General features: G+C 40.4%; 1 protein-coding gene across 1 annotated transcript in view; it reads right to left on the reverse strand.

The window, feature by feature from the left end:
* Positions 1–3,078: 3,078 nt before the first annotated feature.
* Positions 3,079–20,438, reverse strand: part of FHDC1 (FH2 domain containing 1) — a 30,931-nt gene continuing 13,571 nt past the window's right edge. Inside the window, exons 4-11 of the mRNA XM_050895980.1 lie at positions 17,077–17,162; positions 16,891–16,991; positions 14,127–14,197; positions 13,917–14,024; positions 12,934–13,004; positions 10,462–10,579; positions 8,037–8,201; positions 3,079–5,278 (exon numbers count right to left, since the gene is read on the reverse strand). Of these exons, the coding sequence (XP_050751937.1) occupies positions 3,233–5,278; positions 8,037–8,201; positions 10,462–10,579; positions 12,934–13,004; positions 13,917–14,024; positions 14,127–14,197; positions 16,891–16,991; positions 17,077–17,162 (2,766 nt within the window). The 3' untranslated portion in view covers positions 3,079–3,232. The remainder of the gene's footprint in view (positions 5,279–8,036; positions 8,202–10,461; positions 10,580–12,933; positions 13,005–13,916; positions 14,025–14,126; positions 14,198–16,890; positions 16,992–17,076; positions 17,163–20,438) is intronic.

Below are 20,438 nucleotides of genomic sequence, written 5' to 3' on the forward strand. Positions count from 1 at the left end.
GAATATTAAATTCCTCTAAGTATGAATCAGCACCTCTTACTCCCACAGCTCTTTCCCCTATCTCTCAATCTCCACCAGCTCCACAGCTCCAGATCCCCTCATGGTCCCCTGGGCTCCCCCACTTCACTGCCACCTCAACAGCCACCAAAGGACAGGGATGCGCCCCTGGTCACAGTTAGAAGCATCAGCCATTCGGCAGAACGAAGCCGGAGAAAAGGTCTCGGTTCTTTCTTGAAAACCAACTGCAACCCAGCTAGCCCTGTGGCCTGTGAGCGTTTGGGAAAATTGCATGACATGGGAAATTAAACCTACAGGGCATCGCTGTCTCTGACAGCTGGTAGTTTAAATAATGAATTGGTAATTATAAAGCCTTTTGAAATAAAAATGAAGTTTAAAAAAAACATAAACTTTTGAGACACACCTTTTGATGGTGAAGGGCTTTCCCACGTAGATTCCACCAGCAGCCATCACTCAGCACTGGCAGGCAGCAGGTGCTTGCCACTCTGTATGGGGAGAGACACACTCACCAAACGAGAAAAGTCAGGGGCTAAACAAGTTTGCAAATAGCAGCAATTCCAGTCCAAAAATCATTTCCATAGCAGAGGGGAGGAAGTGCTCCCTGAGGACAAGGAGGCTGGCTGGCTTTCGCTTTATTTCTGCTGAATAGATGTTCTTTTGTATGCAGTAAAGAAGGAAAAATAATGGGAGAATGGGACGAAATGTAAAAATTCAGAATTGCAGTGTAAAAGTCACCACCTGCTCCTACAAAACAGGCTATTCTTTATTTCCAAAGTCCTGGGAGTTGTAAACCAGGATTTCTCAACAAAGTGTGCTAAGCTAAAAGGCACGAAGATAGCGACAGATCCAGACTTGTTAGTGCCATGAACATTTGTCTTGGCCATGACATACAATGTGTACACAAAGTGCTGCATCTACCATCTCATGCCCTCCACGTTATACCCAAACCTGTGCAGAAAGTCCCGCCTCAGAAATGTTCAGACGCTGAAGTGAAATTGCATGTCTTAGCATAAAAACAAACCTAGCATTTTAAACACCAGGATTTCTGCTGTAAAGTCCTTCCTTTTAGGACTTTCCCACAGTCACCTACACCCAGACTCCAGTTGCCTGAGATCTCCAGGACCAAAGCCAAGAGTATAACAGGAAGGAGAAAGTACAAACCTCATACCCAGTAAAAGGGAACTTTATTAAACTACCGAGTTACTCCGAAATGTATAAATGTTCCATTAAATACATTCAGTTTTCTTTTACACAGATTTATAGAAATTTATTTACATATTCCAAACACATTTAAATTATTTTTCAAGCTTGCTACCAACAAAATTTTTTGGTTTTTTTTTTTTAAAAGGAAAAAAGTCAATCATCTGCTCTTGCAGATGTGCATACATACACACAGATACAAATAAGAAGGGAGATGCTTTTGTACCTAACTCACAAGGGAGGCAGTATCCAAAAAGCTTATAGGGTTTCAAGCAAAAATCCGCCCTTGCCGAAAAGCGGGCTATATAAATTCTCCCTGTGGGACAGACTCAAACAAGAGGCCCTATGCAATACTTCATGGCGTTTGGGTACGATGTCTGCATCAAGATTTGCTGGTACGTGGGAAGAGCTAAAGGCCCCTTGCCAAATTCAAAACACAAAGCTAGCTGTCCCTGGTACTAGCCCATGGGAAGCATGTGAGCAATTAAATGGCTCATTCTCATTGAATTACGCTCTCCCAGCGCTGAGGGATAGAGCAGACAAACAGATCTACCACTAGTAAGTCAATGCCGTTTGTCCAAAGTGATTTTCCTTTTTTTAAATTTTCCTTTATTTTTTATTTTATTCTCAAATGAGGCTTCATTCATAAGTGAATAAAAAGGCAACTCTTTAAATAAGATGCTTAGGAGAACAGTGATCAGTTTCCCCACCTACATGCATTTCTCTTGGGAAGATGCACAGCATGCTGAACAAGTTTTCCCTCATTCTCTGTACCTTAGTCTGACAGGAGTTAAAACTTGTATCTGCAGGAAAAGAGAGGTGTTTTTATTTTGTAAAAAGCTTATCAAATACTAGTTTAATTCATCTTTCAGAGTCTTTAAACATTAAAAACCACATTTGAAGCAACCAAGGAAGTCTACAAAAACATTGTCATGCGTAAGCTCTGTGTTTCATGCTAAATATTCATGTTGACAAGGAGAGGGAGAGGAGGAGGAGGAGGAGGAGGCAGGGAAACTAATGGCTCAATCAGAGCCATTGCAACATTCAAGTAATTTGGTAGTAGATAAACCAGTGGAAACGTGGAATGGTAAGAAAGTGCTTGGCACTACATCGCAGCCTTCAAGAGTTGAACGGCAAATGTCCTTGATATGTATCATAAATATATGGCACTTCTGTATGACCAAAAGCTGGCAAGTTTGCTTGTGACTGAAACAAGTCAGGAGTAGTCATCATCCCAATAGTTACTGATGGCCCTTCCAACAGGCACAGCCTCCAGCCACGCTACTCGATGCAGCACCAGCCATATCTACTTGTGCATGCAAGACAATGCTGCCACATTCTTGGAGAATAAGCCTCCTACCCAGCAGAAAGCCTTCTCCAGACACATATACACATTCATAAAACATGCTATAAATTCTTCAGTGAGGTTAAAGACAGCCAGAAACAGCAAATGTCTCGTTTTACTATTTTTTGGCCAGCAGGTCCCAGTCTGTCCAATTGCCAGCAATGGACTTCGCAACAGGCAAAAAGAGTTCCTGAATCCAAGGATTTGAAAGCAACGGAAAGCACAATCACCTAAGTTCGTTTTCAGTACTGTTCCACAGGATTCACTTTGACATCGAATAAGGAACCCAACAGCACAAAGGCTTGAGTCTTAGGAAGAATCTTATGTACACAAAAACTGGCCTTTATCCATGCTTTCTGTCACAAAGCGTTTCATCTTGTAGTTTAACTTCTTAAAACTTTTCGGCTTTTGGTGACCTTCTGTATCACAAATACGCAAAGATTTGCTGTTACGCTTGCATTCCATCACAGTAGCTTCAAATACATTCAAATTCATAAAAAAGGATTTAGACCAGAACACAACTACTTGCCCTTTTCCAACGGTGTGCTGTACTTTAATGAGCACATGATGTTGCTTATCGGCAACGTTACTGTTTTAAGGAATTTCACGACACAGACATCCAGTGCATGAACAAGTGTTCACATTCCAAGATTCAAAAAAACCTCTCCCTTATTTCAGTAACGGCTTCAGTATTTTACCAATTGTGGTCCGGTTTGCATCTTTCAGTTTAAGAGAGGCCTTTTCCACTGTTCCCTGCTCCTTTGGTGCAGGCTCTACTTTAGTGCTGACAGCTTCTCCCTGCAGGATGCTTCTTCCAACCATTCTGGCACTACTCGCTCTCTTTAAGGTACTCACACTGTTCTCCTTTGGACTCGGATCATCAGAGGTCGGTGCTGGCTTCGCTTTAGGCAGCCTCTGGGACACAGATCTTGTGATGGGCGGAGGTTTGGACGAGCTGGATAGATCCACTTTTGCACGCTTTGAAGAAGAAGCCACTGTATTCCTCGCAAAGTTTGGGACAGCAGATGGTGTTTTGGGAACGCTGACTGTGGCAACCTTGGTGTCATCTGTAGGGGTCTGGGGTTTTACACTGGAGCGACACATCTTCGTTTCGTCTATCTTTGATTTGACATTACTCCTAACAGGTTTAGAGCTTGGCTTCTTGAGAGAGACTCTGTCCCTCTCAAAATGAGCACTGCTTGAGGTGACAGTGCCCCTTTGTAACTTTGGCTCTTCTACCGACATGCTATGCCTGTAAGGACTTCTTGGCAGTGTGTCTGTTGTGCCTCGGACAGAGCTGCGACGAGACAGCCGACTTTCCACCGTACTAGTTTCACGAACTGGCAGCTTGGCTTCTGGCTTTTTGATGCTGCTCGGTGCTCTGTTTGACCGAGAAATAGGCACCACTTTCCTCATACTTTCGTTCTCAGAGGCATTCAAAGTTCTTACAGGTCTGGAAGGAGCTGTGTGGCTAGGGCGAGTGCCACTGGATTTTGAGGAGCTTGGAGATCTATCTTTTAGAGAGTTTCTCTTTGGTCCTGCTGGGTCTTTATTTTTTATGGGCTTTTCTTTAGGAAGGGTGTGCTTGCTATTGGCATCATCCTTATCATTTGCGGAAGTGTGAAGAGACAGATCCTTGGCAGACGCAGAATTCAGGTTTGAGAAGAATGTTCTAGCCCTGTATTGAGCATCATTCCCAGAAGAGCATGCTTTGCCAGCTTCAATTCTTATTTCATTGCCTGCTGATTTAAAATCATTTCCCTCTTCAGAGTCCAATGTCAAAGAACAATCAGTCGTTGTATCTGACACATAGAACATTGGCCCATCTTCCCTACTTCCTGAAACACTTGTATCCATAGACATGAGGCTGCTGCTGCTGGGTTCTGAAGCTTCACTCTTGCAACCCACTGCCTTGGCTTTATGGTCGTGGGCCTCTCTGGAACTTCTGCAAGCTGGAGGCAGGTCGTCATCAGCAGTGCTAAGGGAATGAAAGCTTAGATCATCTAGAGTCTCCAAGTCTGTTCCACCAGCATCCTCTAAATATATTAAAGGTGTATCCTCTGCAGGCTTTGCTCCCTGAATATCAAACTTACGTAATCCTTTAACAAGTTCATGCTCCTCAATTGCAAGGGCCAGAGCATTTATATCTGTGGACTCCTCGCAGGACACATTGGAAGTGTGCGTGTTGTAGTCGGTGCTTCTCTGCGAGTAACGGGCACCAGGACCGGTTGAGCCACTGAAGTGACTGGGCTGAGCTGGAGGCACCTGCAGTAGGCCACCACTTTTCACTTTGGTTTCAGACTGTTGGTGTAAGTGCAAGGTATTTAGGTTGAGATCTCTTGTTTCTTTGGATTCAGTCCAGGCTACGTTTGGTCTTGCTTGTCGGGTGTTTGCACGGGGAAGGCTGTTAAACTTGTTTGGATCCTCGTCTTTTGAGATTTCCAGGAAACTCTGCAACTCCCTGTCTGCAGTAATCCCCAAAGAAAGTCGAGAGCGTCTAGAATTGGGGTTTCTGTATGAAGGGCTTTGAGGTCTCTGCTGCAAGAAGGGAAGAAATTCTTCAAGTCCTTTTTTGGCCAACATCTCCACATCATTTTCACTGCTGCTCCGCCCAAAGCTCCCAAGCTCTCCAGCTGCCCAGGATCGACGCTTCTCTTCCAGCTCCTTTCGCCTTTGCAGACTATGAAGTTCCTGGATCTCTCGTTCCCTATTTTCCTGATGAGGAAAAGCATAAATACATTTCTCAGAGGACAGTGTCCTTTGCATGAGAACAAGTCACGCTCCTTTATCTTCCCTTTATTTCTTCCCATCGAAGTTAGCTCCTACTGCTATCACCCTCTCCCAACCCCCAATACAGACACACACGAAATCACCATGGCAACCGCAGCCTGCAACCATTAACCATATGCAGCGCAGTTCCCTGCATAACTAATGCTGGCGACACATCAGTCTGGTCAGCGTAAGAAAAAAATGCACAAGTCCCTGCAGAGACCAAGAACATGACGTATCAAACCCAAGCAGATGTCAGGTCCAGCCAAAGAGTTCCTGCTATAAGATGGAGAGCTTCGAGTCCCCACTAAGTTTAAAGTTGGCAGTTTTATCACGTGAGTAAACCTCTACCTGATCATTACATTCATATTTTAAGACAAACTTGTCTGACGAGCACACAGCCAATGTGTTCCTTCCATCCTCCCTTATTACAATTGCATTTGTTCCTCAGCACGTGCAGTTTCTACGGGGTGCTGCTTACCTCTGACTCGAACATTACCAACTGGAAATTTTGTGAAAAGACATTACTTAATTGCATATGAAAGCAAATAGAAAATTTTACACAATGCCTCGTGATCATTACTTAGACACCAACCGACACCACTCAAGGACCATTAATTGATGCCTCATTCCAGTTTTGGATCTTATATTCACTGTTGGCTTAAAAAACTGGCAACTATTGCACAGAAGTTGCCCAGGGCAGGCTGGAGATTTTGGCAGCTGGTGGAGGGGTTTTGGTTCAGGAAGCCATAGGAAGAGGTAGTTTGTGTTTGAAAGACAAAACAGTAACACCTTTTTACTAAAAATCATTAGCAGTGAATTGCTGCGAATATCGACATTTTAACTGTCACCTCTAGGCTTCAGATTTAATCTAGCTGAACCTTCGGCTGAACTTCCCAGGTTATTTTCTGAAATGGAGAACCTGGTTTTCTAGAGTCAGTACACATGTAGCAAAAGAAAGAAGGGGGAGGCTAGTCTTGACAGAGCGTTCAAAAATTACATAATTTTCCAGCATGTTGTTAAATCTGTTCTGAGCAATGACACACTGTTTAAAAAAACCACACCTGTATTTGTCTGAAGCACTGTCTAGTTTGATCTTCCCATTGTTGTAGCAACAGAAGAGCTGCACAACTAGAAAAAGTCACCTGAAAGCTTTCAGTAAACAAAAGCCTAATGCTGAAGCTCTTTTTGATGAATGGGTTAATCTACACCTCCTAAAGTGGATTTGAGACTACACTGGGCTCTGAAAGATAAGATGCATTAGAGACCTAAGAAACCTGAACAGCTAAGAAAGGAAAAAGAAAAAACTTGCATTTCAGGAAAATGTCTGCGGCAGGGAGCTTTCTTTCACAGGTATGGAATTACAGAATGAATTCTTGCCAAATGCTAAAGCTTAACTTTAAATATCCCATTGTAAAGAGGAATGGTTAAAAATAGTTGTAGATATTATTATCATATTCCATTAGACACAGAACATTTTAACCTCACCCAAAACATGTTTCAGGAGATTTTATTCAAATGAAAAATCTATTTTAACCACACATAGACATGTTAAAAAACTGCAAAAAATGTTTAAACATTTGAAATATGTGCACGTGGCCATTGTCATATAAGTCATCTTTTTAGACTGCTGGCTGTGCTGTCCAGACATCACATTCATTTGTCAGAACTGCAATCTTTATTCTGAATTGTTCTGTTAATTTTGTAGGGACAAAATTAATTTTGTTAATCCCCACAAAATACCTAGTAAGCAAATCTTCTCAATATTTGCAAATAAGAGACTAATTTGTCATTTTTTAGAGTGTAACTACTTACTACAGAGAGAGGAAGGAAGATCCCCATTGGACCTCGAAGTAACAGTTATCCAACAATCACCTGTAATGTGTGACTATGAATCAAATCCCCAATCCCAAATAACCGAACATATATGCATGAAGTCACCTCTCACTAAAATGTCTGCAATAGTCACCACCATTTGGTTTTATAAATTTGTATAATGTTCACACACATGCATAACTACATGCTGTCTTGGGTGGTAAAGATTAGGTAAGCTAAGGATACAACAGGCATGTTAGCTGAACATCCTGTCAGCTTGCGACAAATCAAGATTGTTCTCTCTTTTCTGAACTAAAGCTCTTATACAAAGTGCTGTCAAATGCAGATTGCGTAAGGCAGAAAAATAAAGCAATGTGTGGATCCATTGAATTCATGCTATTTATAAAGGCCTAAAAAATATTTGTAACAAGAGGCAGACTTTGCTGAACCAAAACTGTAACCAATGCCAATACTGCTCCTTCATCTTAGTATACTTCTTGAATTAAACAGTGAGCACTAGTCAGGAATTCTGTGCAATCTGTCTCACTGCTCAGCTTAGCAATCACCAACCTCCTCACCAAAAGAGGAGGAAGGAGCCCACTTACAAGCAGGCCAATAGACCGCCCTGACGTATCATCTCAATGGTCTAGTCCGCCTGCAGCAGAAGATGCAGAGCAGCGGGGACTGCACACAGGGCTGGGCAGAATGACCATTTCCCACCTGGCTTCTGGCAAGGAATGCCTACAAGATGGCAGTTTGCTGTAGCCATTCGAGCAAATATATCAAATACCGCAAGATATAAAACGTCCCTTTAAGCAGAAAAAACAACTTAAGTCATGTGAGCCAAAATCTATTTCAAATGCATAAGAATCTCATTCAGTGCTCTCACCTTAACAGCCTTGTTGAATCTTACGCAGAAGTCCCTAAATATCTGGAAACATTCATCCAACTTCATGGTTTCTTTGTCTTCACAGAAAAAGTCAATGAGAGCGTTTCCCTCCTTTTGTAATTCTCGTTTCTGGTGTTCAAGCTCCTTTAGATGTCTTACCGCAAACTGTAGCAAAAAACATACATGGCATGAACCAGACAGAAAAATTGAAGTCACAACAGGTCATGTATATATTAGGAACTTATGAAATTCATGTTCCAACCTAGGAGCTGTTACAGAGCCCAGGAAATTAACTCTTTGAAGGAGAACTACTACTAACAAAAGGAAACATGTCATTTCAGCAAAGTGAGTAAGAAAGGTCAGGGAAAATGGATCAATCAAAATGTAAATTCTAGTGACTAGGATACAAACCAGGCAAAAGTTCAAAAGCCCTTGAACAAACTTAGAACTTTAATTTTTAGAGGAGTAAAATCAAAGACTGTACTAGGACACTGACAGACCGCCTGGGAGCCCCTTGAAAGCTCCACATGCCTTATTTTCCCATTTTCCCTGCAACTTTCAACTAAGCATAAACGGATTAATTCTTCCTCCCGCTTTTCCCAAAAAAAACTGTGGATAAATTCATGGATATACATCACAGAATCAACCCCTTCCTAAGTTGACCCTAGACCACAATAATAAAGGTTTTCATGCCAGAAAGGTAAGGAACTGCTGGAAATATGTGTATTTTAAGACATCCAAAAAACGTCCCCATAAAGTAGCCCTTTGAATCATAAGCGTAGAGCTATACAGACAGGGTTGGAGTAGATTAGTGGAAAAAGATTCAGGAGGAAGAGAATAAGGCTGTGGTTAGACTTTGAGCAGCAGAACTGCTTAAAACACTTTCAGCAGTTGCCCCTCTGTCTCCCCTGTCTGCATCACCAGCCATTCACTCCCATCCTTGCACAATCCCAGATCTGAGACCACATATGGCTCAAAGTAACCTGGGGAGAGAAGTTAATTTTCAGACAAATCTGTTCTCTGACACTGTCTAGCTCATGATCACCTAAATACTTTTGATACTGTAGCACCGGGGTGGGAATAGGCAGCTGGAGGCACTGGTGACCATTTAAGTCAACCCTGCTCTCAGAAAGTTACTTGGCAAATTATGCCAGTACGGTAGGAACAAATCTTACTTGTTAGTCTTAAAAAAAAAAAAACAAAACAACAAACTACCTCCCAAAAAAGCACCCAATAAAAAGCTGGATTGAAGATAAACTGGACAATTGATAAAAACATACATAGAAAATTAGTTCCTCCCACACATTTCAGTAATTTATTCATGGGGATGAGATAATGAAAGCTGACTTTTAAATCAGCTTGGTTATCACCTGTAATTTAGAAACAAAAACCGGAAGTGTTTATGTAAGGTATGCATTTGTAAAATGATTTTTTCCCCCAACATTTCTTTTGGAATGTGGCCTAAACAAGGCTGTAATGTTACATAAAACCAGCTATTAAATTAAAAAAAAAATCCCAAACGTGTTAGAACATAACATTAAAGAGTCTGGATGCAATGGATAAAAGCCAACAATTCAGAATGAATGAGGACAGGTATTTCAATCTTAACCCGCCCCCTTGTTCATCAACTTCTCATCTCCTGAAAAACTGCAGGGACTATTAACTACATTTGCAAGTTGAAAATCAGGGCAGGTTAAGTTCCAGATCAACACCTGCTTTCTTACTTTTAATAATTATCTATAGCGTGAAACAGAAAAATCATTTAATTGAAGTATAATACGTACTTCTCCAGGCATCACCACGTACTCAGAAAATACCAAGAACTCTGCTTCAAAGTTAAGTGCTATACACAGACATGTCTATAAGTCACTCCAGTACTAAAAAAGAAAAGCAGAAACCACCCAGAAGTAATGGTATGGCTCAGGATAATACACTCTGTGCTAAGGGTAAATTAGTAGAGAAAACAGTCCCTTAATGTTCCAGCTTCTAACAATATCTCTTCCGTCACCCAACAATCAGGATTCATATGCATAGCACAGCCTCATCTAAAACTGACATGCTCCAGTATAACATAACATGCAGATACTATATTTTGGGCAGCTGCAAAGTACAAAACCAGCAACCAATCCAAATTGTCTTATATTTTAACTGCTGATCTTCATCAGTCATTTCACAGGCATTAAACACGCTTGCCTAACAAGCCTCGGGCAATGTACACTCAATATCCCTCCCTGTAAAAACACGGTCGTTCCAACACTCTTACTTGACAAACAGCATATAGTCGGAACACCTTTGTACAACTGATAGGACAGACATATTAAAACAATGCTTCTGTTTATTGACACGTCCACACAAATTACATTCAGCTGAGGAATGCTCCTGTATTCAGGCAACAGTAACACATTAACATGGATATCCTACAAACCTGGAGAAAGCTTTCCATCTGGTGAAAGAGTTTTGGGTCTCGCCGAATGCTGTCTTTAACAGATCTTGCCTTGAAAGACAGTGAGTGGAGCTCTGCTTCTACATTATCAATGGATAACCTAAAAATAGCATATACAGAGAATGTTTATCGAGGGGGAAGGAGTTGCCCACAGGTTAGCCACAATATGCTTCAAAAATGGATGTTTAACATGAGGTGCAACCTGGCTATCAAACAAGACCTGCCTGTTCAGGAAATCTTTCCAGAGCATACACTGAAAGTTAGGAGAGAGATAAGCACATTTCTTCTTATTTGCAACCTGAAAAGATTCCCATGGGGTGTGGTTTCACGATTAACTCCAGCCAGTCCTACCCAACCTTACCACGAGAAAGGGTAATGCCGCCCTGCCCCTGACCAGGTGTTCCTTTTCTCTCCCTGGTGCCTGTGCTAGCCCTCATTTTCTAGATGGCCAGCCATACCTGTGTACTGTCAATCAACCTAGAAAAAGGAAAAAAACAATTTGCTTCCAGATGGATCATTTGCTTGGTCCAGCTGATTACATGACTGTTCGAGTGCAGGAGCTGGCACAAAAAGGAGGTCACAAGGGATTGTCAGCCAGGACTACCCATTTTGGCAGTAGCATTTGGCATCATGAAATTGCACGTTACGTTCTTCTAAGCAGTCACAGCAATGCAGCCTACACAGTCTCAACTCAACAGTTATAACATCCTTCTACCACACATCAGCAGCAGAGCTGCTCCTGTGGAGAGGTAACTCAGAAATCGAAGACCACAGGAAAGAGCCCTGATCTGATGTAATCTAAGCTTTATCCTGGGAGACCCATGTTCCATACAATGGGAGCTCCCACCTAAATCTCTCAGTCACTTTGAGGGTAAATGCTTCTAAATCTATGGCATTTCCTTCACAAGAGAACTGAGCTTTGCCCAGGAATTGAAGCACTGCAGTTTCCAAAATGATAAAAATTATCAACGGTACACATGCTCCTAACTAAGGTCATTTCACCAGCAGCATGACTTTAGAACAGTAAAGCTGACGAATTTGTGGCAGACTGATTGAAGTGCATGTGGCAGCGGATGGTGACAGCATCCATAAGTTTGTCAGTGCACACCCAAATGAATATAATGTGTGCTGTTTTTTCTCTGCTTACTTCATCTGCAAAGGTTAGTTCCCTGTTCTGGGCAGATCATGGGTGTTTTTGCAAATAAGAAAAGCAGTAGCAGATACAGGCTATATTTTTCTGCCTGTGAAGGAGGAAGAGGATGGCCTACAAGTAAAGAAGGCAAGACAATAAAAAATAAAGAACATAATGGTAGTTGTTTTAACACACTCTAATTGGGAGGATTTATGAGCAACTTGCACATGACAGTTGTCTCTAATAAAGATCTTCCTCATGCCCAATAGTGAGACATGTATTTCGTTTTGTTTCATTTTCCTGTACAGAGTGCATTCCCTGAATAGAATTCAGCATGAGTTACAACAGAAGATTTTCAGCACTAACAAATGTGATCAAAGAACAAAGTGGTTAGAAAAATTATCACCAGATTTGGGATTCTGCCTGTTCCCCTGCTGTTTGCCGGGGGGCTTGGATGCCGAGGGAAGCTACATTCCCCAGCAGGCCACACGGCAGACTGCCAAAAAGGTGTGTGGGTTGGATGGCAGAGAGCCACACAGGTGGTCCCTCAAAAATTTTCTGATTAACTCCATGGCCACTCCTTTCCTCAGAAGATTTCAGAGTCCTTTGCAGACATTACTTAACCCTGCATCAGATCTAAGAGATTGGATCCATTTTACAGCTGGGAAAAGAATGTAAATAGATTGCCCAAAGCTCAAGAGTATGGAAGTAGCAAAACTGGGAATAGAACTCGAGTACTGGTAGCTTCCAGTTTTGGGTTTCAGATCACACTGTCTCGAAAAAGCAAGTACAGTTATCGAGGTACGAATCAGGTTCAGTTTAAAATTGTTCAGCTAGAGACTTTAAGATGAAAACAATACAGAGCCCCAAACCCTTCAGATTTTCCATCCAAGACAGAAATCGAGAAGTAAACGAAATATCAAAAAGCATCTAACAGAAGCCAGGGCCAGTACCTGTACCTGGTACCAGATTTGGAAAAGTATTGTAGCCTGCTCAGAGACAGATGAAAATTGGTTTAAGGAAAAACAGTAACATGCTTTTAGTTCAATCCCTTAAAAGTAACATACATGCACATGTATTTGACAGAGACAAAACTACCAAAAACCTATGGAGATCATGTCATAAAAAACCTCATACCTGAAGGCACATTGCAGGCACACTTCTGCTAGCAAATGGAAATGAAGCCCTCAAAGCTACAGTAAACATTTGTAAAGATCTCAGGTTTTGTGCCAAGACTTCTCTGAATAAGCCTCATTGCTTCACAAATAAGAAAATTCCAAGTCACAGTCTAACCGTAAGTTCTCGGTTTTCTTTTGACTTACCTGGCGGCATCATGAACATCCCTAATTTTTTCTGAAAAGTTGAGAAGAGCAGCATCTTTCTTTTGGGCTTCCTGAAACAAATAGAACAAAACCAAAACACACACAATCCATTAACATTCCACCACCATGCCAAAGTCCCTAAGTCCAGCAGTTCTAAAGCCTCTGGGAGGGCACTTAAAGGTTTCTCTCCTGCACTGTTTTTCTTCCCGTTCAATCCTAACACAATTGAGCAGAGGACACCCCTTAACGAAAGGCAGGGATCAGAACTGGAAACTTTAAACAACAGCTTCCATTTTGCAGTGTACAATAATAGCTGCTTCTGCCAGTGAACACAAGTCACATGTATTAATAGGGAATGTCAGGGAAAGAACAATTTACTGATGCCCATTGTTTGAGCAGATACGATGTTTCCTGCACAAACATCAATTAATACCCTATTGTTAGCTGACTGGAAATCTGTTAAGCCAGTTTGTACACAGATAACCAAAGTCACATATAGGAGAATTTAAATTCTCTCCCTTCTAAAATCTAGAAGTTTGAAAGGAAGGGAAAATAACTTGAAAAAAGTCTGCAGTAGCTTTAAAAGTACATGTCAGTTACTGAGGGAGGAAAAAAAAAAAAACAACTCTACCAAAAACGCTGCTCAAAAGATTCAACAGGAAGATTGAAAGAATATTTATCAAAATAAGCTACTTGCACAGTGTAAGAATTCAGGACAATAAAAGAAAAGCTACAATGAGGAAGTTAGATGAAGGCAAGCTTTTACATGATATAAAAAAGTTAAGTTTTCCATGGGTTTCTGGATAGGATGACCAGACATAGGTAAACTGGTGAATTTTGTGGCAGGAGAAGAAAGGTGAAGTTTAGGATCAAAGCTGTAAAAAAGCTGCTTTTTCTGAGGCACATGGCCCCTTCTATTTTCTATCACCTCTGGCTCTACATTTGTAGCAGTTGTTTATAGCAGCAAAATAATTTTTCTGTACCAGAGCAACAAAATGCAGCAGACTCATCCCAGGTTTGTTTGCTTTTGTGTCCGCCAGCTTGAGCAGTGACGATAGTTTAAATCCAACAGCATTGCCAGCATAACCTCCCTAAAAAGAAACGAGCAAACAGCTGAGGCACGACATCAATGGACTGCAGTACTAACAAGGAAGTTTGGTCAACCAACCGTCTCCATTTTGGATGTCGCTTACCGCATTCATAATATTCCCAGCCTGAAGGACCAAGTGCAATATGGAATGCAGTTCCTCACAAGTCATTAACTCTGTGAAGAACAAGAAAATTGCTGTCTAACAATTGTTTGTTTAGAAATACACACAGTCAGTTACCAAACTCTTCATCTCAAGCTTTTAAAGGTGAAAATTTTTATTTTAACAGTAAACTACAACAAACTAAAAAGGCCATGGGAAAAAAAATGGTACTATATAATTCAAATTCACAAGCACAGTTGACAAACCTCAAGTATATGTTCAGACTTTAGCTTAGCAAGTGTAGTATTTCCAAGGCAACCCCAGCAGCTAACAAAACATTTGGGCCCTAATCCTGCAATGTGCCAAGTGTCTCATGCAAGTGGTTAAGTATCCTCACCACCTACAAATTCCAGTGTGAGGCAAGTGTTCTGCACCCTGCAGGATCCACTTGCCATCTGCCAGGATTGAGTTTTTGAACAATTATTCTTTTTTTGGGAGACTTGGCCATCAGGCCTGAAAAGATAACAGGCAATGTTTAAATTTTCCTTGCTTATCCCACTCCCACTATGAATCACCATTTTATTTCTGTATGATCACCAACTCAGAGAAGCATTTATTTTACTTCAGTCACATCAAAGATGATTTAGCACAAAGTTATATTCAGTGTGACGCAAAGAGTCAAATGGAATAAAACTGCCTTTTAAAGCTTTTCCATCACAGAAGCCTGTTTTGTACATATCTCCATTTTTTGCAAAATGCACAGTAGTGCTCTATCTGAATTCCTACACCTTTTCACCTGGCTACATATGAACACAAAACAATACATGTGCTTAAAAGTCACCAGAGGGATTGACTTAGAAATAAGATACAGAAATTCAAAACTGTAAAGACTTAATAAATTAGCATTACACAAGCGGCACAGCAAACCAAATAACTCCAAATTTGCAAGTGCCCATATGGCAAGAAAAATAACATGAGCTGGTTTTAATGTAAGGTACTATATTTTACACTGATGAACATAAGAAAAGGTGGAATCCTTTTGATTGCAGTGTACTTTTAAAAACTACTTTGCTTCGAAGTCCACATTCTATAATTTACCCTGCATTTAACTGCTGAACACAATACACTAATCTATCATTTTGGAAGCAGACAGCTCTTGTATCTTTGGATTCCAGTATTAGCAGCCTAAAAACATAGAACTAATTAAATAACCTTTGATCCAACAAGCTATAGTTAAAAGAAGCAAGGAGGAAGAAAGAGGAGAGAATACAAAAGAGAATACCAAATTTCGTAAGGCCAAGAGGAGAAGGCAACTTCTAAAGATTTTGCATAGTAAGAGCCTGCTCAGCATCACTATGAGATACATCCATTTGCAGGCTAGATGAGAATCCATCAGGCTATTTAGACCATCCTAACCCTTAGTGATTATCAGCGTTAGAATTTAAGAAAATATTCTCTCAGCTTAATTACAAGGAAAGAAACATAGGAGACAGGAATAGAAAAGTAGACATAATTCCTAAACAACTTTGGGCCATCAATAAACCCTGAAGCGAAAAGACCAAATGGAGAAGAGCACATGACACAAGTGGACTGAAAACAGGGAAGCTCAGTCAGTCTGCTTTGCATGACTGGCCTGATGCAGGAGCTGGAGACCAAAGCGTCTCCTCTGGAGGGAATGAATTCATCAGTTCACAGATGTCCTGAATGAAGGACACGAAGGACAATAGGGCGCGGCTGCTTTTACACATAACATATTCCCTCACATATGTCTGTTGCTCAAAACACAAAGAACAATGATTTGAAAGAGATCTCAATAAAAGGCCAAACTCAAACCTCAGCCTAAGCTAAGGCACATTTTTCTGAGTCAAGAAAGACTAGTTCAATCCCCACTGGTGGAAAAACACACCAGGCTTTTCTCCCTTTCCTTTCACTAAAAATGAATATCCTAAGCACTGGTGCTCATAGTTGAATATTCTTACTACTGTGCCTTTTTATACCACTAGAAGCAGTCTAAACAGTGCTCTAGTAGCCTATCAAAAAATTTGCCAGCATGAAATAGGAATTTCATATTGAGGAACAGGACAAATAGGCACTCAAGGCATTTGAAAAGGTCAGCATTAATGTTTAACTGAAACCAGGAAATGAACTATTTTCCTGCAGTGTAGAAGACACCAGATTACCTTACGAATAACCAGCTGCAGGATTTCAAAACTTGTGAAATGTAGAGAACAAAAGAGAAATGTAGAGAAACGTAGAGAACAAAAACAGAAAACAAAGGAATAGCAATAGTATTAAGTCTCTACAATAAAGATTTTAGCCCATCAATACTGCCACCTCAAAAGGCAATGGCATATAAAGAAATTTGGAAACTATACAGTGATTTTCTCTATGGATCTCCGAAAGAGTCAGCAGAGGGGTGTAACAACTGCATTCAATCAGAGAGACAACGATGCACGAATGAGCAAACTGTACTCAAAAGACGATTTATCCTAATTTGGCCATGCACGCCTTTGCTTCTGTCAGTTTTGGATACACTGCTTGTAGGCTTTGGTCATTAACTCATTGCTAGCATGTCCAAAGTCTCCAGATTTTTTACTTGGGAAGCAAAGATTCACCAGGCACACCCTGATGGCATTTGTCAGAGGGGAGTTAGCTTCCTTTTAATAGCTAAGGTACCTGAAATTCAAGCTCTAGTCTTCATAATGCAGACTAATTAACATGCTAACAAAAACAAGAGTATTATGCATGTCCCAACATGCTTAATTACCTTTTGTTGCCCGTCTTATAATTTTCATGTCATCCTGTAGAGAAGCACAGGAGGGTGAGAACTCCCTCTCTAACGCCATGGCTTCAATCCTAAGAGCGTAGCTGGAGCACACAAACAAACAGGTTTAGAACTGACAGCCAAAAGAGAACATTTATCGTGAACAGAATAAACCTACTATCTCCTTACTTTGGCACCTGGATTAGTAAATACATGAAGGAATCAGCTTGAGACAGTTTTGATACATCTCCATCAAAGGCTTTTAATTTCTTTACCTAGAAAAGAGAAAAAAACACTAGGAAAGAATTTTATCAAAGATCAAAATTAACTTGACTTTGGAAGGAAACACCTTGAAAAGCAGTAAATTTAACAGGAGGCATTAGAGACTCCACTCAGTGACTGATTGACTGGCTTCACTGTCCAAGCTCCTGTAATTTGCACACACCCCAATCACAAAAAAATAAAAACAGTAACATCACTCTTCTCCCAAAAACCTAGCTACACAGTCCAGCGGACAAAATATGATGCCATCGTTCTGACTGGTGATTCTGACCTGTGATCAATGGTTTCTGATTTCCAATTCATCATTCTGATTTCTGATCAATGATTACTCTCATCACGATGTTTAGGACACTGCTGTTCCAGTTTCCCCAGAGTTGGTTCTTTTCTTTCCAACTGGTCCATTTGCTGTTCTCTAGCTGTTCGCCCAGGAAATAGCTGCTTAAATGATGATCTGAAAAATGATCCTTGACTCTTCAACAACTGTGATACACATGTGGGCATAGCTTAAAGTTAACTGTGTTCAGCATTTCCAGCATAGGACTGCCTAGATCTCTTTGGCACAATGCAGCTAAGGTTTAAGTTATGGGTTTTTTTCCAGATACTTGCTTCAACCATTTCCTCTAAAACTCTCTTAAGGGGTAAACTTCATGCCCTTGAGTTTGTATTTTTTTTTCATTCATACGAAATATTTTAAAGATAAATGCAATCTTCAATTTTAAGTTATTTGTTGTCGGTACTTTGAGGACACCATTTACATGCAAAGGAAATATCACTGCATTAATTTTGTTGATCTTCCTTCCCAGCTCCACCAAAATCCATGTATTTGCATGATCTGGAAGCCACTGATCTGCCCACATACTTACTACTTGTTTATATAAAAGAACTGGAAAATATGTGCACATATGTTTAAGTGTAACTGGAATTTCTTCCACATTTTCCAACACAGCAACTGTGTCCAAAAGCAGAGCTCACTCTCAATTACACTATTTCTTCATTCAACCAACAAGTTCACACCCAGTATCATTTGTATGTTTCCACTGATTTACACACCAGCCCATCATCCTTCCTTTTTATAACATTACACTTAAACCTCATTCACAACCACATTTACACAGATGGTCTTCAGTTTTAGAAAGCATATTAAGCTATCCTGGAGAGAGGCACACTACATCAGGGCATCAACAGTTACAGGTTGCCATGATTTAGCAAGATATCCACATTTTTTTTTGAAGCATCAGGCTCCAAATTAATGACTTAAGTTATTTTTCTGCTTTCACAGTAAAAAAGTAACTGATCTGTAGCGGAAGACAACATATGCTATGCTAAATCAGGGATTTAAAATAAATTCTGGACTAGCAGAAGAAAAAGATTCTTTTAACAGCTTTGTTCTGCTTTACTCCCATTCTTTTTCCACATCATAAAAAAATAGAAATGTTGAGAGCATATTAAGAAAGAGAAAACAAAAATCACAAAATAAACACAGAATAGAAAAAACTTCCTTTTCAAATTAAAAAAAACACAACAGACAAAAACCCAACAAAAACTTATGACCGAGAAAGAAAATTCTAATCAAAGAGCAATTTTTATTCAGACTATCTAACTCCATTTCCTAACACCCCCCCCCTTTTAACTCAGGACACTCAGACAAAAGCTCCTTCTAAAGATAAACAGCATACCCATTTTTTTTGAGGCCTGAGAAAACTCCTAATTTACAGAGTCATTCAAGAAGTCTGCCAACAAAAAACAGGAAAGACCAGACTTGACATTCCTGATATTTCTAAGGTGTTAAATGAGCAAGAAACAAAACCAAAATAAACACTTTTTCCTACATCATGAAGTGGGGAGTGGGAGACATCTATTATCTCAGTTAGTCTTTGCAGGTGTTCTTTAACCTGGCTTCCAAAAAATGGTGGTCTGCAACCTAAACAACAAAAATTGCAAATTCTCCAACCTCATTTTAGTATGTTGCAAATATCAAAGTTTGCCTGAAAAGGACACAGGCATTCAGATTTGGGGTGGGGGGAGGGGAAGAAAAAAAGAAAAGCAGCCCGCCAAGAAACCCACCCCAAATCACCAAAATCAAGATCATACAAACCACAGGCAATTATAGGAAGATGCAATTTTAAGATTTAAATGCACCAAAAGTGAACAACAAGAGATCCTGAGATACTCACAGGAATATTAACTTATTCATGCTACCTGTATTATATTTAAATACACTTTCGACAGTAAGTAGCAATCAATATGGAATGTTAATTTTACAGACACTGGATGAAATCCTCTTTCTTCTACCCTATTATATTAGGAAAAATGCTTGGAGTGGTACAAGGGAGTACTAAATCCTAGAATTCATCCAGAGGAGGAACTTTGCTATACATGCACAACAGAAGACATTGACAAGGCTGCCTTCTGATGGGTAGGATGGGGTGTGAATGTCACAATGCAAAAGGCTTTGGGCAGTAGTCAACCCAAAAGACAGTCTGTGTAATCAGCCTTAAAACAAAGATGTGCTCACCACCTGGTTACACATTTGCTAGCCCACATCAGCCATCTTAACCCCCACTGTCTTTCCTTAGATGTCAAAAACTAACTTTATAAGAAGCAGCAAAGAAGGTCACCTGACAAGCCCAAAACCCAAGCAAGGTGGAGGATAGTGACCCATTCCACAAACAGACCAAACAGAAACACAAAAGAGTTTTAAGGTCCTTTTCATCCTGGAATTCAGCACAGCATAGCCTGGTTCTCCATACATGTCTAAGTTTTTGACACAGCAGACTAAATCCTCTGTTAACTTGGCCTTAGAACAGTAAACAGTTTGGGGAATAGCTAAGGTAAAGTTAGGACAACAATTTATTTTGTGTTGCCTCCTCATTACAAATTTCATAATTGAAAAAGACCAGTCATCTCACCATGAAGCAGGAAAAAAAATGTTATTTGACTTAATTGACACTACCTATAAACTAAAAGAACAGCTTCTGAACCCCAAAGCTAAAAATTACTGAAACACGTTTTGGATGGCTGCCCCTACACCTTCCAAGGGAGGCTACTCAAAGCCCGTGGGATTGGGCTCTTCTCTCTGCAACCATGTTGTCCAAGTCTTCCCAAAGAGAACTGAGATTCTCTGATGGCTCCTAAAAGTGGGGGTCAAATTCAAATACCAAATGCAGCCAGGAACTGCAAAGAAACTATGAGGATTGACAACAATGTTCACTATTAATCATGTTAACAGATATAGTAGATAGGTTTATAATTAGTCTGAGAACACAAAA

The sequence above is a fragment of the Gymnogyps californianus genome, chromosome 4, assembly GCF_018139145.2.
Source record: "Gymnogyps californianus isolate 813 chromosome 4, ASM1813914v2, whole genome shotgun sequence".
In the NCBI taxonomy this organism is placed as follows: Eukaryota; Metazoa; Chordata; class Aves; order Accipitriformes; family Cathartidae; genus Gymnogyps; species Gymnogyps californianus.